The 18200-nt window shown below is 41.6% G+C and overlaps 1 protein-coding gene across 2 annotated transcripts in view; it reads right to left on the reverse strand.

The window, feature by feature from the left end:
- The window catches only part of DTHD1 (death domain containing 1), a 187747-nt gene that overhangs the window by 66198 nt on the left and 103349 nt on the right, over positions 1 to 18200 (reverse strand). For both annotated transcript variants that reach the window (XM_073608971.1, XM_073608965.1), the window contains exons 2-3: positions 10078 to 10657; positions 3454 to 3784 (exon numbers count right to left, since the gene is read on the reverse strand). In XM_073608971.1, the coding sequence (XP_073465072.1) occupies positions 3454 to 3784; positions 10078 to 10553 (807 nt within the window). In that variant the 5' untranslated portion in view covers positions 10554 to 10657. The remainder of the gene's footprint in view (positions 1 to 3453; positions 3785 to 10077; positions 10658 to 18200) is intronic.

The following is an 18200-nucleotide window of genomic DNA, read 5'->3' on the forward strand; positions in this document are numbered from 1 at the left end:
TTCCTTTTGGCTCCACATCCAATCACTGTCCAAATATTGCCACCTTAACCTTCGCAATATCCCAATATATGCACCCACCTAAACCAACAACACCACAAAGCTTCTAATTCACTCCCTTGTTATCTCTCACCTCAACTACTACATTTCCCTCATCATTGGCGTACCTTTACATAGGTTATCCCTACTTCAGTCCATCCTGAATGTTGAGGCCAGACTCATCCATCTTACCAACCTTTTAGTGTCTGCTACCCCTCTCTGCCAATCCCTCAATTGACAGTGAATGAAATTCAAGATACTAAGAACTTACAAAGCCATCCACAACTCTGCCCCAGCTATATCACTAACCTAGTCTCAAAATACCAAATAATTTTCTTCATTCCTCACAAGACCTCCTGCTCTCCAGGTCCCTCGTCGCCTCCTCCAATGCTCATCTCCAGGACTTCTCCTGAGCCTCTCCCATCCTCTGGGACTACCTAACCCAATCTGTCTGACTATCTCCCACTGTCAGTGCCTGTCATTGAACCTAAAACCCCTTGTGTCTGGCAATGACTCTTCTCGCTGAGCCACCTGAGATGCTGGATATCACCCTGATCCTTTGGACAATCCTGTCCTTTGTCTTCTGCTGAACATTGAACTCTTTGCTCCTCCCATGAACTTCCCAATATAAGCCATGTCTCTCTACTTCTTACTTGCCAGATTATTGTGCTCTCTCCAGCCAATATGTCACTCTTGTCTCTCCTGCTGGAGTCCGTATCTTCGCTACCATTCATTACTGACCTTTGGATTGTTCCTCGACTATGCTTCTGCTTAAACCCAACCTGCAGTCATTCATTACCGACCTTTGGCTTGTTCCTCAACTACACTTCTGTTTGATCCCTACCTACTTATCTGCTACTGGACCCTGGCTTGCTCACCTCCTGGTGGGGTGATCCTGAGAACCGCACCTTGGTACTAACACTCAGCAAAACCCATCTCCAATACCAGTTAGTACCGAGACCACGCACCTCAGATGAACCAGTGTCATCTGCCAGCGTGACCTGTTCATATGCCTGTCCTGCTTGCTGATGAGTGCTGCTTCACTGCTATAGCTACTGGCCTCCAAGCCTGACTCCAGACTGTAGCACTTGCCCTGTCCACTTTTAGGCGATCCCTGAAAGCTCTTTTTTTTAGAGAAGCCTATCTTGCCTCCACCTAACAACCTTACTTTAATTTTCTCCTTCAGCTTATCCTCCTCAGTTATTACCTTTTGTATTACTTGACCCTCCATTTTAAATTGTAAGCCCTAACGAGCAGGGCCTTCTGATTCCTCCTGTATTGAATTGTATTGTAACTGTACTGTCTGCCCTCACGTTGGCAAATCACAATGAGAAAGCCTTCCTTGCCCCAGAAAAAGTAATATATATCTCATTCATCTAATATAAGACATAAAGGTATTGCCAAATTATTAGTCCCTTAGCTGAAATGTAAAAATATGGAACATAGCCACTTAAATATCCATGCTGGTTGCCTGTTTTTTATCCATGTATACAGATGTAAATACACAGTGTACCACAAAAGTATCTGGACTGACTCTAGGGTATTCTCATCTTATTCAGGCATTTATAATACACAGCAGCTCTTAAGAGATGTTAGTAAAGTAACAATACAGACATCATGCAATTATTATGAAGGAGAAAGATAAAATATGTAGAGGAGATAAACTGTAGATGATGGGCACAATCACATTGCTTTAATTGAATTTTGTAAGTTTGCTGGAGTTTGCAAGGGAGGAACACATTTTTTTAAATAAAATTGCTTTGCAGTACTTACAGCAATCATCTCTCCTCATTGCTACTGCAGAATTGGTACCAAAATCAGAACTGGGTACCAGCCTCACTGATTGCATTGGGTATTCTCCAAAACCAATAAAGAATGGACACCAGCATACACATGCAACTTGTTTGCTTTACTTACAGTTGTGACTACTTGAAGGCAATTTCTCTGTACACTAAACCTTACTTTCCTTCAGAGTAATTCTAGCAGTGTGTAAGGCCTTGCTCAATGCTGCCACCATGTGTGGATAACTTGATTTTACAATGGTATATACTAATACTAACTTCGGAGCATCAATTGTGCTAGATTATCTCACAGCAGTGAAAAACCATACTTATTATTTACCAGACCTCCTATAAATAGTTAGCTGGCTTCAAACTACCATTAGTAAACACTGTTTATTGGATACACATTGTTCTAACAACCTTAGGATCTGAAGTGTGGCCACTTCTCATCTTCTTCTTTCAGGAGGTTGAATAAAACAAAAAAAAAAAAGAAGGAACCCTCCATCCACACAAACAAGATGGGTGGATGAAGGAATTTCCCCTGCCGTTACATTGTATTCTGAGAGTAGGACTCAACACTGTCAGGATACACTCAACAAAAGTTTTCCAGTGTGTCCCTACAACAGAAGTCATTTAAATGATCAACTTCTTTTGAGCAAAGACAGCTGCACAATGATTGAAATTCGACTGGTACCTGCTGAACTTGCCGAATTTCAATCAGTATTTGGCCAGCTTTAGGGCTGGACTCAGGACCCACCACATTACTTAACCACAGATTTAGGTACATATCTGAAATTATATTTATAATATTTCTGATTTGTCAATTTTTTGACAATTTTTTTTTTTTATTTAAAGAGGAGGTCCACCCTGAAAAAAAAACTTGCATAAAAAAAACCTTAAAAAATGGAGGAAAAAAAAAATGTAACTTACGTAAAATGGCTGTTGCTAGGCAGTCTTCCTAATCTGCCTCTTCCTACGCCTCTGTGATCTTCAGTCTTCTCTTCCCCACGTTGTCTTCTGGGGAATGGGTCGCGGTGTGTTATGGGAACTGTGTGTGTCCCACAACACATCGCGTCCCATTCACAAAGTGCTGCGTGACTCGCGCATGCCAGTAGGAAATGGGCAATGAAATCGTAAGGCTCCACTGCCTGTTTCCCTTAGTTAGGATGGCGGTGCCAGGACCCCAGAGCCGAGGAACGGGTCGGCCTCGAGCGTCTGACATCACGGGCACCCAGGACAGGTAAGTGTGCCTATTTAAAGTCAGCAGCTACAGTGTTTGTAGCTGCTGACTTTAATTTTTTTTTTTCCCGGACGGAATCCCGCTTTAAGCCCAACTAGCAAATAGTTGGGGGTAGGTGATGGAGTGTGACTGGGGTTCAGCTTTAACTCTACAGCATCTAACAATAATCTATGGTAAATTGAAACCTGATGGGTTATTGCACTTTCCACTCCATTCTGATAAGCATGCTAGGTGCTCATTTTAGAAATGATTAGCTCCACGAGGAAATAAATTGCTTTGGGGGGGATTTGTTTCTAATCTTTTCCTTTGAAACCCCCAACAAATGGTTATATTAACAATCAAAAAAAAAATTGTATTACAAGCAAAGAAGTAAAATGGATACAAAATTGTACTAACCTTATGATTCCCATGATAACCATCTAAAGAGTTTGGTGTCAAATAACTCGCTTGAAGCTTTTCATCAATTGTTTTAACCATCACGTCCTTATAACTTCCTCTATAATGACTGTTGAATGGGATTGAAATACTTATGGGAAATGGGATTTTAAGATCAGCTTCTTGACTTGAAATGTTTAAAACACTGCTGACCAATTCTTCTCCATCTGACACCACTAATGAGCTAATTTCATCAATAAATCTACATTTTAGGCTCCGTAGGACAAAAGAAGGAGCCTTAATGAAGCAGGCCAACTGTTCTTCCTCCTCACCTTTGACTTCTACTGTGTATCTGTAAAAAATAACATAGTCGAACTGGAAACTTTATTTCTATGTTATTAGATTCATTTGACAACCTATTTTTATATCATTTTTTGTTTTAAATAAAAGTACACACGACAAACATATTTAAAAAGATTTAAAAAAAAGATTCTCCAAAATTTTATATAATCTTCAACAAGTTAATGTAATTTCAAAAGTACCGCATTTATCAGTGTATAACACACACTTTTTCCCCCATAAAATCAGGGGAAAATTGTGGGTGCGTGTTATACACCGATCCCTGCTGTCTCTGAGGGAAGAGGAGAGAGCGCCGCTGAATTACCGTACATAGAGCCGCGATCTCCTGTGTACCCGGCGCTCCGTCACTCACAGCCACGCCTCCTGGCCCCGCATTTGGAAACTTTTCTATCTATCATATCAGCAGGGCCAGGAGGCATGGCTGTGAGTGACGGAGTGCAGCTCTGTGTAATTCAGAGGTGCTCGCCCCTCCTCTTCCCTCGGAGACAGCAGGAATAATCCAACACTGGTGAGGCTGCAATTATGGGAAAGGTGAGGCTGCAGATGGGCACTGAACAGGCTGCATTGTTCGTCAATTTAATGGCTGCAGATGGGCACTGAGCATGATGGATTGATGGGCAATTTAGAGGCTGCAGATGGGCACTGAGCAGGGTGCATTGAGGAGCTGTGGCACTAATTTTGCTTCAAAGTTCCTTATTTAAAATGTAAGTTTTTTCCCTTAAACTTCCCTCCTAAAATTGGGGTGTGTGTTATACACCTGTGCATGTTATACACCAATAAATACAGTAATTTCCAATCTTTTCAAATCAGCAACTTTCATTAAAAAAACTATGGTTCCCACAAAACTCCTTGCTCATACACCTCCTATCATAGGGTGACAACACTCTGGCCCCATCTTACAATTGCTCTCCTACATTTATGTCAAAAGAAAAAAACTACGCTGGTACAACAACAAATAACAAAAGCTGCAACTCAAAAGTGAAATACACACCAAAACAGAAAAAAGGAGCTGCGCTAATCATGAATAAGTGATAAAAAATCAACACAATCTGATGAACAGGTAATAGTCAATCCAATATATACATGAGATAAAAATTGGAGCGTAACGCCTCGTAACGTAAAGCCTCAGAGCGGCTGTGCTACACCGAGCCTGCACCGTGACACTCTAACTGGGACCTCTCTGAGCTGCAGACCTCTCCTACATTGCCACCCAGCCTTATACACATCCAATGTAAAAAATAAATGGCTATGCAGGTGCTGAAGTTAAAGGCATGTTTTACCATTGTCTTCACCAGAAGACCACCCTGAGCAATTATTGCAATTGCTACTGGAGCAAAAACTAGTAGGTATGAAGTGGCTGAGGAGGCTAAAGGAGATCAACAACAACAAGACAAAACAAATGATGAAAAAGCTTATAAGATGATTTACTTCTTCTTTAAATAGAAATAAGATACCAACTGAGAGAGCTCCCTTTGCAGCAGAGTTAGTCCAATCATGTAAAATTAAAAATTCTGATGATAAGCTAAAAGTAGAATATTTTTAAATAATCAAGACTGTCATTACTGCAGCAAAATAAAAGTAAAGAGAGTCCTGCATTTAGAAAAAGGTATCATAATAACAAAATACATATAAAAAAAAATAAAATCTGTAATCTTGGTATTATAAGATCTCTAAAAAACATGATCATGGGTTACACTTATAACTTCTTTTATTCATCAAATAATATTTTTTTTCTAATATTAAAACCCATTTTTATGTCCTGTAGTGATGAAAGGACTGGCTGGTAGAACCACAGAGAGTGGCAGGCTGCTGAGGCATTCAACATTCTAAAGCGAAATATTTCATGCATGGGCACCTACCTTATCTTTTTATAAATATACGTTTTGGCTTAATTTGTTTTTTGTCACTTCAAAGGACAGATTAAGCTTTAAGTGTTTTTGTTTTCAGGGCGCATCAAACGTTTAGCGCTAATTTTAGGGGATGGTTTGGTTATAAATCTTCAGGTAGGAAGGGTTAAGCGTTGAGTGGTGCTTTATACTTTATTAGTACGCGGCTCTGTGTCAAAGTCAGTGAGCCAATGAGGAGAGAGAGGCGGGGATGAACCACGGCTCTGTGTCTGAATGGACACTCGGCAGGAGGAAGGGGCCAGGAGCGCCAAAAGAGGGAAGGAAGAGGAGGATCTGGGTGGCTCTGTGCAAAACCACCATACAGGGCAGATAAGTATGACATGTTTGTTATTTGAAAAAAAAAACAAACAAGAATACATATCGGCATAGACAAGGAAAAAAAATAGCTTTTTCTGTTTATAGCGCAAAAAATAAAAACCGCAGAAATTATCAAATACCACCAAAAGAAAACTCTATTTGTGGGAAAAAAAGAACGTAAATTGTTTTTGGGTACTTTGCATGACCACACAATTGTCAGTTAAAGCGACGCAGTCCTGTATCGCAAAAAATGGCCTGGTCACTGAGCAGCCAAATCTTCCGGGGCTGAAGTGGTTAAGATATAAATGGAAAGGGAAGGGAAGAGAGAGGTAGAAAGAAGAGGAAAAAGAAAGGGAGAGGGAGAAGAAAGGGAAAAAAAGAGAAAGGGAAGAAAGGTGGAAAAAGAGAAAGGAAGAGTAGAGGGATAAGTTTAACCACTTGCCGACCAGCCACCGTCATTATACTGTGGCAGGTCGGCATCCCGCGAACCGCTGTAGCTGTATGCCGGCTCCTTTAAGTGGGATAGCAGGCGCGTGCATGCATCCACTGCACTGCGGGGGTGCCAATGCTCGTGACCAGTGGTTGTGATGACCGCCAGCCACGCAAGATCATGGACACGAGAGGCAGAACAGGAAAGTGTGTGTGTGAACACACAAATCCCTATTCTGTGAGGAGAGGAGATGCAGATCGTGAGTTCCTAACAGCTAGGAACCACGATCTGTCATCTCCTATAGTCAGTCCCCTCCCCCCACAGTTAGAACACACACTAGAGAATACAGTTAACCCCTTGATCGCCCCCTAGTGTTAACCCCTTCCCTGCCAGTGAAATTTACACAGTAATCAGTGCATTTTTATAGCACTGATCGCTGTATAATTGTCAATCGACCCAAAAATGTGTCAAAAGTGTCTGATGTGTCCGCCATAATGTTGCAGTCTTGATGAAAAAATTGCAGATTGCCGTCATTAGTAGTAAAAAAAAATAATAATAAAAATGCCATAAATCTATCCCCTATTTTGTAGACGCTATAACTTTTGCGCAAACCAAACAATATACGCTTGTTGAGATTTTTATTACAAAAAATATGTAGAAGAAGACATATCGGCATAGACAAGGAAAAACATTGCTTTTTTTTTTAAAAAAAAGGGGATATTTATTATAGCAAAAAGTACAAAATATTGTTTTTATTGTTGTTCTTTTTTTGTTTTTTCACACAGACCAAATAATATCCACTAATTTGGGTTATTATTACCAAAGATATGTAGCAGTATAAATTGTGGTCACAATTTTTGAAGAAAAAATAATCATTTGCAAAATTTATCACAGAAACTAAGAAAAATGCGGGTTTTTTTTCAAAATTTTCGGTCTTTTTTCATTTATAGGGCAAAAAATAAAAACCGCAGAGCTGATCAAATACCACCAAAAGAAAGCTCTAAAAGAATGTAAATTGTGTTTTGGTACTTTGCATGACCACGCAATTGTCAGTTAAAGCGACGCAATGCTGTATCGCAAAAAATGGCCCGGTCATTGAGCAACCAAATCTTCCGGGGCTGAAGAGGTTAAGATATAAATGGATTGTATAGACAGGCATACCTATAGATATACAGTATATGACTGCTGGTCTTATTGCAGGGGGGATTTCTTCCCCTGGATGGATATAGGATGAGGTAGATAAAACGGGGGGAGAAAAGAAGGGGGGGGGGTGAGTTATTTACATGAATAATAGTTGAAGTAATTAAGAGAAAGATAGGTGGTGTATGTGTGTTGGTCTCTTGGATTGTTAAGGCCCCTTTCACACGGGCACCATTAGTTTAGCCATGTTAAAAATGTGTCAGTTCTTATCCGGTGCTTCATCTGTCTTCATTCGTCTTCTGTTCCGTTAATCTCCGTTTTCATCCGTCTTCCGTTCCATTAATATCCGTTTTCATCCATTAATGTACACGTTTACATCTGTTTTTTCATCCATTTTTGTATCCGTTTACAGCAGTTTCTGTGCCTTTAAGGAAATTACCCAGAAAGCATTGCTCCTCCCATCCTACATTGCCATGCGTGAACAATTTCCGCCTACTTTCTATCTCCATCAGGAGAAGTTCCATGGCAGTACCAATATATAAATAATGCAGTGCAAATTTAACTTTATTAATTAATTAATTTGGTTATTCCATTGTGTTTTGATAGCATAAAAAGACACAACAGCACATGATATGTTCATAACAGTTTTAGTTTTATTAGTCTGCATGACCCATTTAAAATAAAGATTTTTTCACTTAACTGTTTTTTTATTTGTCAAAGTATGAACTTTGAATTATTTCTTCAAAACGGATCTTAACTGATCGGAAGTTGACAGACATTGTCCGTTAACGTCAGTTAATATGCGTTTTGACAGGACTGGAAGTAGCCTTGTACGTTAAAAAAACAGATAAAAATGGAAGCGGAGGTTAACGGATGGTAACGTATGGTCATCCGTTTGCCCATAGGAATGCATTGTCGTCCGTTGACGGATGAAAGAAAAATGGATAGACGGTCCGTCCGTGTGAAAGGGGCCTTACTGTTTTTTTTTTTTTCTCAATATGTATTTAGTTGTGTAGCGGGCACCTACTTTTAGGTAGGTGACCTTTCCTGGTAGTTTACTATGTCAGGTAAATTTAGACAGGCTTGTGCTATTACAGCAGGCCTGTTGTTGTTCATTTCTCATTTGAGTGACAGGTAGTTTGTATGCTGGTCTCGGGCAATCATTAATTTGCTTGGTAATGCCCGGGACTCTCATATAAAAGCGGGGTCACGTGGTGGTTGTCGGGTCCTGCAGGAGTGAGGAGAAGCCAGCCTGGTTCCCAGAGGAGAGATGTTCCCCTCCGGGGAGCCAACGGAGCTCCCCTCTTGCGAGAAGGGTGGGGAACCAGTCTCCATGGAGGAAGAGACAACATCTTACAGCATGTAGTCGCTGGTGTTGTTGGCCGCCCCTGCGGGGAGGGGAACGGGCCATAAAGAAGAAAAGGAACTGAGAATCATTGCAGAAGAAGTAGCAACAAAGCAGAAGGAAACTGGGCAATCAATCGTTTATGAGTGGCACATGGACTATTGATCACGTGAGTGAAAGCCCAAGGGAATGGTACTACCAGAGGCTGAGGGATGTTGGTACGCAAGTCAGTGAGACGAGAAGTGATGGCCTGTGACTTTGGGTTCAGCAATGCCCCGGGGATTCCAATCAGTTAAGCGGGAGAAGTTATTCAGAGTGACTTTTTCTCAGCTCAACTTGGAAGTACCATGCAGATGGGAAGTAGTGGTAAAAAGGTAGTGGTAAAGCTGCAAGCACACATATAGAGATACGGACTGTTCTTGAAAAGCCATGCAGATGAAGAAGTTATTCAGAGTGACTCTTCATCAATTATTCTCTATCAAATCTACTTCCATCTTCCTGGATTGAAGAAATCACATCAAGTGATTTCCTAATTATCCTCAAGTGATTCTAGTTTTCCCGTAAGAGACAGCAAAAGATGATAATGTAACAAAAGAGCATCTCAAAAGAATTCCTTCTCCCATCCCAGTTTATGTTAATTAATAAAACAAGAGAAAAAGCATTATGGACTGTGTTTTATTAATCTATGGGCTGCGAGGGTTGGGTGGTAAACGTGAAATACGGATATAACAATTATTTAGCCGCTCCTTCGGGGGTAAGCGCTTCAGTTGTTTTTTGTAAGGTCTTATATAGACAGGTGTGTGGCTTTCCTAATCAAGTCCAATCAGTATAATCAAACACAGCTGGACTCAAATGAAGGCGTAGAACCATCTCAAAGATGATCAGAAGAAATGGACAGCACCTGAGTTAAATATATGAGTGTCACAGCAAAGGGTCTGAATACTTAGGACCATGTGATATTTCAGTTTTTCTTTTTTAATAAATCTGCAAAAATGTCAACAATTTTGTGTTGTTCTATCAATATGGGGTGCTGTGTGTACATTAACGAGGAAAAAAAAGGAACTTAAATGATTGATGAAACAAAGAGTGAAAAATTTAAGGGGATCTGAATACTTTCCGTCCCCACTGTATATTCTAACTATTGAGCAGAAATTATATTTACTTACTCTTTGTAGGTCCAGTTTCCTGAGTCTGCTAGGTATTCTGGTGAGATGTTTACAGTTGTCCCATTTAAAGTGATCTCAGTAGCAGATATATCTATTAGCTTTTCTTTTTTACCTCTATACTCTTGCAGGTAATCTGTTTTGTCATTTAATTCTTGGTTTCTGGCCATATGTTCATCCACTGTATAGGTTTGTTCCTCATCTAATGATGTATTATTATTCCTTTCCATTTGCTCCAGTGTTTGGTTGGTTTCTTCCTCACTATCAGTTTTATAACAGTGATCATTTGTATCACTTATAAATGTGTTGTCAGTTTCACCCATTTGGGCATTTAAAAGTGATTCTTTATTCTCAGATAAATTCACTTTTAGTTCAGAAGATTCAGTGGTACACGTAATCTCTTTATTGTTAATAGGTCCCTCAGTTTCACCGCTTGTGAGCTTGTCTGCCAGATTGCTGTAATCATCCTCGTGTACCATGTCTTTATTTCGAGTAGTGAGATTTAATTGCTTTTTGGCTTGGTCAAGGTCTTTTGCTGCATTCTTAAGTATTTGGCCGACTTCACAAATATATTTGATGGGTTCTGCAATTACAAAACATAAACTTTTGTTTTGGTAAGAAACACAATGATTGAATCTATATCTTAAAGGAGTAATTAATAAAATAATTAAAAATATATATAAAAAATATACTCATAGAATGGTCATCCATGTTTTTCAGTCATTGTCTCTTTAAATGGCTTGGAGTTCCAATTTCTTTTGGAAGTCCTTGCCCATCATTTCTTTAATATATTTAAGTTAGAATAGTTACTAAACCTGTCCATGCAAGGATTGAACTTTAGACGATCTTCTGTGAATAGCCCTGTCAGCACTACCTGGCTCTTCAACAGTCAATTTTTAAATTGACATTCACCAAAAAAGCTGGTTGGAAATCTCTTGGTTGAACAACACCTGCTGCCAATCAAATGCAAGCACTATTTGGGTATCCTGAGAGGTGCATGTTCCAGCTGCCAGAATACAATAGGCAGTATGGCAGATTTGTCCCTATATGCTTTCTAACATGGATGGTGGAGTCAAATGATTTTTCCAAGGGCTGAACGAGAGAAGTCTTAAAGTGTATGGTCAACCTAAGATCAACAAAAGTTACACATACACATGCGAAGTAAAGGTTTGAAAATTTCCAGAAACAGATATAGCATACTGTTCTCCCTGCACTGTATGCATGTTCTTTACAGTATAGAGTATAGAGCTTTGTTTGTTCCAAGATCTATGTTTGCTCCAAGCATTTGCTCCAATCCACTTACTGTAGACTGATTCACTACCTCTACTGGAAGTATTTTCTAAGCATCAACTACTCTTTTGATAAAATAATACTTTCTAAGGTTACTTTCCTCCTTCTAGTTTTAGGTCATGTTACCACTTCAACCCTGGACCATTTGGCTGCCCAAAGACCAGATAGTTTTTTGCGATTCGACACTGCGTTGCTTTAACTGATAATAGCGTGGTTGTGCGACGCTGTGCCCAAACAAAATTGACGTCCATTTTTCCCCACAAATAGAGCTTTCTTTTGGTGGTATTTGATCACCTCTGCGGTTTTTATTTTTTGCGCTATAAACAAAAAAATGAGCGACAATTTTGAAAAAATAATAAATATCCCCCCAAAATATATAAAAACTATTTTCTTCCTCAGGTTAGGCCGATATGTATTCTTCTACATATTTTTGGTAAAAAAAAAATCGCAATAAGCGTATATTGATTGGTTTGCGCAAAATTTTTAGAGTCTACAAAATAGGGGATAGTTTTATGGCATTTTTATTTATTTTTTTTATTAGTAATGGCGGCAATCTGTGATTTTTATCAGGACTGCGATATTATGGTGGACACATCGGACATTTTTTACACATTTTTGCGACCATTGTCATTTATACAGTGATCAGTGTGATTAAAAATGCATTGATTACTGTGTAAATGACACTGGCAGTGAAGGGGTTAACCACTAGGGGGCAGTGAAGGGGTTAAGTGTGTCCTTGGGAGTGATTCTCAGAGCCGGTTCACACGGGGGCGACTTGTCAGGCGACCTAGCCGCCTGACAAGTCGCCTCCCGTTCTGTACAATGGAACCGTTCTGCGTCGCTCCGACTTAGAAGAAAGGTTCCTGTACTACTTTGGGGGCGACTTGCATAGACTTCTATACAGAAGTCGTCTTGCAAGTCGCCGTGGCAGTCATGTGCAGGTCGCCTCGGTGAGGCTTCTAGTGTGAACCGGCTCTAACTGTGAGGGGGCTGGGCTTGAACACACAGGACAGTGATCACTGCTCTCGATCACAGAGAGCAGTAGATCACTGTCCTGTCACTAGGCAGAACGGGGAATGCTTTGTTTACATAAGCATCTCCCCGTTCTTCCTCACCGTGACACGATCGCGGACACCCAGCGGACATCGAGTCCGCGGGATCCACAGTCACAGAGACAGCGGCCCAGCGCACGCGTGCTCGCGACACCGCTTCTTAAAGGGGACGTACCTGTACGCCCTTTTGCCTGCCAGTGCCATTCTGGCGACGTAGATCGGCGTGTGTTGGTCGGCAAGCGGTTAAGGTCATGTTCTTGAATTGGTCAACAGTTTATCCCCAATATTGTACTGTCAAGGGACTATTTTTTTCCTTAGTTGCATTCATTTGCATTTAAAAACAATCCACTGATTTGACCAATTTTCTAACAATGTCAAATCATGTTCCATGTTACAGACACCTCCAGGGATATCAACCCTGTTGCAAACCTTTGTGTCATCAGCGAAGAGACATACTTTACCCATCAAAATCTTATGTTATATCACTTACAAACAGGACCTAGTATGGAACCTTTTGGTACACCACTAGTCTCTGTTCTGAATAAAAGACACTGACATCTATTCTGTAGCCAACTGCATAGCCACCGAGCCACCCAAGGGTTACATCCTAGCTTGTACAACTTCTTAATGAGTTCACTATGTGGAACTTTTTTTTTGCGATTTGGCACTGCGTGGCTTTAACTGACAATTGCGCGGTCGTGCAACGCTGCACCCAAACAAAATAGATTTTTACTAGTAATGGTGGCGATCTGTGATTTTTATTGGGACTGCGACATTATGGCGGACACATCGGACACTTTTGACACATTTTTGGGACCATTGCTATTTATACAGCGATCAGTTCTATAAAAATGCACTGATTACTGTAAAAATGTCACCGGCAAGGGTTTAACTGTGTTCCCTGTGTGTGTTTCTAATTGTAGGGGGAGGGGACTGACTAGAGGGGATGACAGATCGTGATTCCTAGCTATTAGGAACACACGATCTGTCGCTCCTCACAGAACAGAACAGGGATGTGTGTGTTTACACACACATCTCTGTTCTGCCTCTCGTGCCCCCGATCGCTCATACATCAGCACCCCCACGCACGCCTGCTATCTCGCTTAAAGGAGCCGACGTATAGCTACGACAGCTCGTGGGACCGTGCCGACCTACCACAGTATAATGACGGTGGCTGGTCGGCAAGCAGTTAAAGGGGTTATAAACCCTCGTGTTTTTTCACCTTAATGCATCCTATGCATTAAGGTGAAAAAACACCTGGCAGTGACTGGCCAATCAGCCAGCCGTTTTACTTACCTGAGCCCTGGAATTTCCCATGGCGGAGACGCGCTTTCCATCTGCCTGAGGTTCTCGGCTCTTGATTGGACAGATTCAGCTCCCGCTGCTGTCAATCAAATCCAATGACACGGGCGCCGGGGGGCAGGGCCAAGTCCTACATTTGGCATCTATGGATGCCAAATGCTGGACTTGGGAGCGCACCTGCAAGGTAACCCCCCCCCGGGAGAGCTCTTCTCCTAGGGGGTTATACGATGTGGGGAGGAGCTGCGAGAGCCGCCGTGGGACCTCAGAAGTCGAGGATCGGGGCCACTCTGTGCAATACGAACTAAACAGTGGAGGTAAGTATGACATGTTTGTTATTTAAAAAAAAAAATCAAACCTTACAATCTCTTTAAATCAGATTAGTCCGACATGATTTGCTTTTAGTAAAGCCATGCTGCTTTAAGTTCAGCAAGTTGTGTGTTTTAAGTGTTCAATGATCCCTCTTTTTGAAGAGTGATATTATTGTTATTTGCTTCAGTAAAGTTTGGTATATTGTATATGCACGGCTATGGGAATTGTTAGAGAATAAAAATCACACACATAGGCTGAATTGGATGGACTTGCACGACTTGTGTATTTTTTTTCAAACTTACAAACTATACTTTACTAAAATGTTGATGTGTACCTTGGTGGTCATAATTTTCTGGCAATAAACATGACAACCCTAGAAATTCTTGTAGTGCTTTTGGCAGATTGGTAAGTCATTGATGAAAACGAATTATATATGAGAAAGGTTGATCCAAGTGCATAACTTTGGAGCAGTATATTTGTATGACTAATGATTTGGCAAATGTATGGGGGTTATTTACTAAACCTGCATGGTGCAAAATCTGGTGCAGCTCTGCACAGACTCTGCCCTGCTCCCCCGGTCCCGTGTCACAGGATATGATTGACAGCAGCGGGAGCCAATGGCACATCGCTGGATCAGACCGGACTCAGGTAAGGAAAAGGGGGGGGGGGTCTGGGATGGAGCTGCAGCACAGAAGGTAACTTAAGAATTCATTAACCTCCCTGGCGGTATGATTATTTCGGATTTTAGGTGCTGAAAGCGGTACAATTATTTTGCATGGAAATTTGGCGTTTTATATTGTAGGTCTGTAAATCTTAACAATAACACACTTAAATCTGTCCAAACCAGAGTCTAGTACAGTGTTTCTCAACTCCAGTCCTCAGGGCACACCAACAGGTCATGTTTTCAGGATTTCCACTATTTTGCACAGGTGATTTGATCAGTATTACTGCCTTAGTAATTACCACAACTGTTTCATCTGAGGGAAATCCTGAAAACATGACCTGTTGGTGCGCCTTGAGGACTGGAGTTGAGAAACACTGGTCTAGTAGATATCCCGGGTATGATAAAGTTTGAAACACAAAAACATAAATTATAATATAATAAATAAAAATAAATAATTAAAAAAAATTAAAAAAAATAGTAATAAAATAAATTTCCCCACAATTCACTATCGCTCAATTCTGCAAGTGTTCTAATTTACTATCGCTGTTTTCTAGCTGGTCTAAAGCCACTTTTGACGTAAAGGGACACTTTTTGGTTGCTATGGACAATCTCCAGTTTCCAGGCAGAAAGAACAGTGTATATCATGTAAAACTGCATGGGCCAGAGCACTGGGGACAAAAGGGATGTGAAATCATTTCATACAGTACTGTAATCTGTAAGATTACAGTACTGTATGTGTTATGATTTTGACATTTTTTTGAATTTGCCGCCAGGCTCCGCCCCCGTGCGTCGCGCCGCTCGCAGGGAACGGAGCCTGGCACGGAGAGGCTTCGGAGGAGGACGGAGCCCTTGGACACTGCGGGGGACATCGCAGGATCCCGGGGACAAGGTAAGTAACGCCGCCCCAGGATCCTGCAATGCGATCCCGAGTGTGGCTCGGGGTTACCGCTAATGGTACTGAATTTTAACCCCGAGCCACACTCGGGAAAACCGCCAGGGAGGCTACGGGGAAAAAACTTAAAGTGGAAGTCCACCCTAACACTTAAATTCTCCCCTGCAATCATTAATGTGAGCTAAGTTCAGCCTTATGTTTCAAAATGAAAAAAACACAGTTTTTTTACCTTTATTTTGCAGTATCCAGTGCCCTCACATGACTTTGAATATACTTCCTTCTGAGACTAAAATCAGCCAGTGGGTGAGGTTACTAAAAGCTAGTGACATCACTTCCTGGGAGTGACACTGTTCCTGTGTAGCCAGTGGGCGAAAACAGGATGGGAGGGGCTGATCATAGGTTCCTGCACAGTGTTCTCTTATTGTACATCCTAATTCATGAAAAAATGAAGAAATAAAAAGCTTCATCCACACAGGGAGGTGCAGTGCACTTATACAGTATAGCTGTGCACAGGAGAAGGGAGCTGGACACTGGAAGGGGGGGGGGGGGGACTGTCAGTGTAGCTGGAAGTGCTCTGGGGTCTCAGCTCACAGTCTACAATGATCATAGTACAGGCAACCACACTAAGGCTCTGTTTCCACTAGTGAGACTTGTCATGCGACTTTGGACACATATGACAAGTCACATCCCATTGATTTCAATGGCACCCGTTCCCATCTATGCAACTTTGAAAATCAGTGACTTTGAAAAGGTAACTGCAATGCTTTTATGTGACTTTAATCCAGAGAGTGTAACGTTGGATCAAAGCTGTACTCAAAGTCACATCAAAGTCGCACTCTAAAATGTGCAACTTTGGGGTTGCAATAGTGGAGACGTAGACTACAGTTCAGTTTCCACTAGTATGAATTGTCATGCAACTTTAGGCACAAAGTCGCATGACAAGTCACAGCCCATTGATTTCAATGGCACCCGTTCCCATCTATGCGACTTTGAAGATCAGCAACGTTGAAAAGGTACCTGCAAATCTCTGATGCAACTTTTGATGCGACTTTGGTCCAGAGAGTGTAAAGTTGGATCAAAGCTGCACTCCAAGTCACATCAAAGTCACACTCCAAAGTCGCACTCTAGCCTTAGGCTATGTTTCCACTAGTGTGAATTTGAGTGCAGCTTTGATTCAACTTTACACTCTGGATCAAAGTTGCATCAAAAGTTGCATCAAAGCAGTGTGGGCACCTTTTCAAAGTCACATAGATGGGAACCTTTTCCATTTAAATCAATGGGCTGTGACTTTATGTGTCCAAAGCCTCATGACAAATTGCACTAGTGGAAACGGAGCCTTAAACTCATTACTCACATGTAGCTCCCTCAGCTGGGCGTGTGCCACACCATACACACAGTGCTCATCACAGTGCCACACCTTGCACACCACAGTGCCACACCATGCACACAGTGCCCATCACAGTGCCACACAATGGACACAGTGCCCACACAGTGCCATCACAGTGCCACACCATGGACACAGTGCCATCACAGTGCCACACCATGCACATAGTGCCATGCAGAAACAACCACATGGTTGTACACTGTAGAAAATCTGCAGCATGTTGCATTGTAATCTATATTACAGTTTCTAACAAACATAACATACTTCCAAAGCCCCCCCCCCCTCTCTCTCTCTTTCAGGAGACACTGCCAGCCAAAAGGAGGCTATGAAGACAGGAGGAGATCTGAGAAGGAGGGATGAGTGCGGGGTTGGGCAGGTCTAGGCATGTCTGTCTAAAAAGGAGAGGAGGAATGGGGGTGGGAGCATGTAGAAGAGAAGGGCAACATTTTCAGGAAGTGAGAGGCCCCCATGCAGAATTCAGAAATAAGGAAGTGAGGTTGTGTCAGGGCTGGGCTTAGCCCTTCCTTCTCGCTCAGCTGTCGGCTAATTGCCAGCTCCTATCTCTCCACAGTGACTCACCTGTTAATGATATCCTGCTTGTCAGTCCTGCTTACTTAAGCCGTCCAGCCCAGATGATCTCTGCCTTCGCCTTGGTCAACATCAAAGAGACTTTCTCCAGCGCTCCTGTTAAAGACTTGCTTGGCTGACATTCCTTCTGGCTCCAGATCCTGCTTGCTGTTCCACTACGCTGATTCCTGGCTTCCTGACTTTCTGGCTTATCTGACTATCCATTCCGGTTACCGAACCTTGGCTATGTTTTGACTACGTTTGTTCTATTTACTTTTATTATTAAACAAGTGTGATTTAACTGTACTTTTGTCTCGGTCTGATTCATGGTTTCTGACAGGTTGTCCCTAAAGAACAGGAAGAAGCTGATTGTCTGGCTTTGATTAGATTTTCTAAGCGACACAATAATCAGCTATACAGAAAATGAATAATGTCAAAGCTAAAGATATTTTATATATAATTAAAAGAAAAATTTTCATTTTTGACTGGACTTCCAGGCTTCTCAACCACTTTAAAGACTAATGCCGCCTACACGTGAGCAGAATTTCTGACAACAAATGTTCGATGTGAGCTTGTTGTCGGAAATTCATGTGTAGACAATTCCAACGCACAAAATTCCACGCATGCTCTGAATCAAGTACGAGATGGAAGTGCTCGGTCTGGTAA

Source organism: Aquarana catesbeiana, linkage group LG01 (assembly GCF_042186555.1).
Source record: "Aquarana catesbeiana isolate 2022-GZ linkage group LG01, ASM4218655v1, whole genome shotgun sequence".
NCBI lineage: Eukaryota > Metazoa > Chordata > Amphibia > Anura > Ranidae > Aquarana > Aquarana catesbeiana.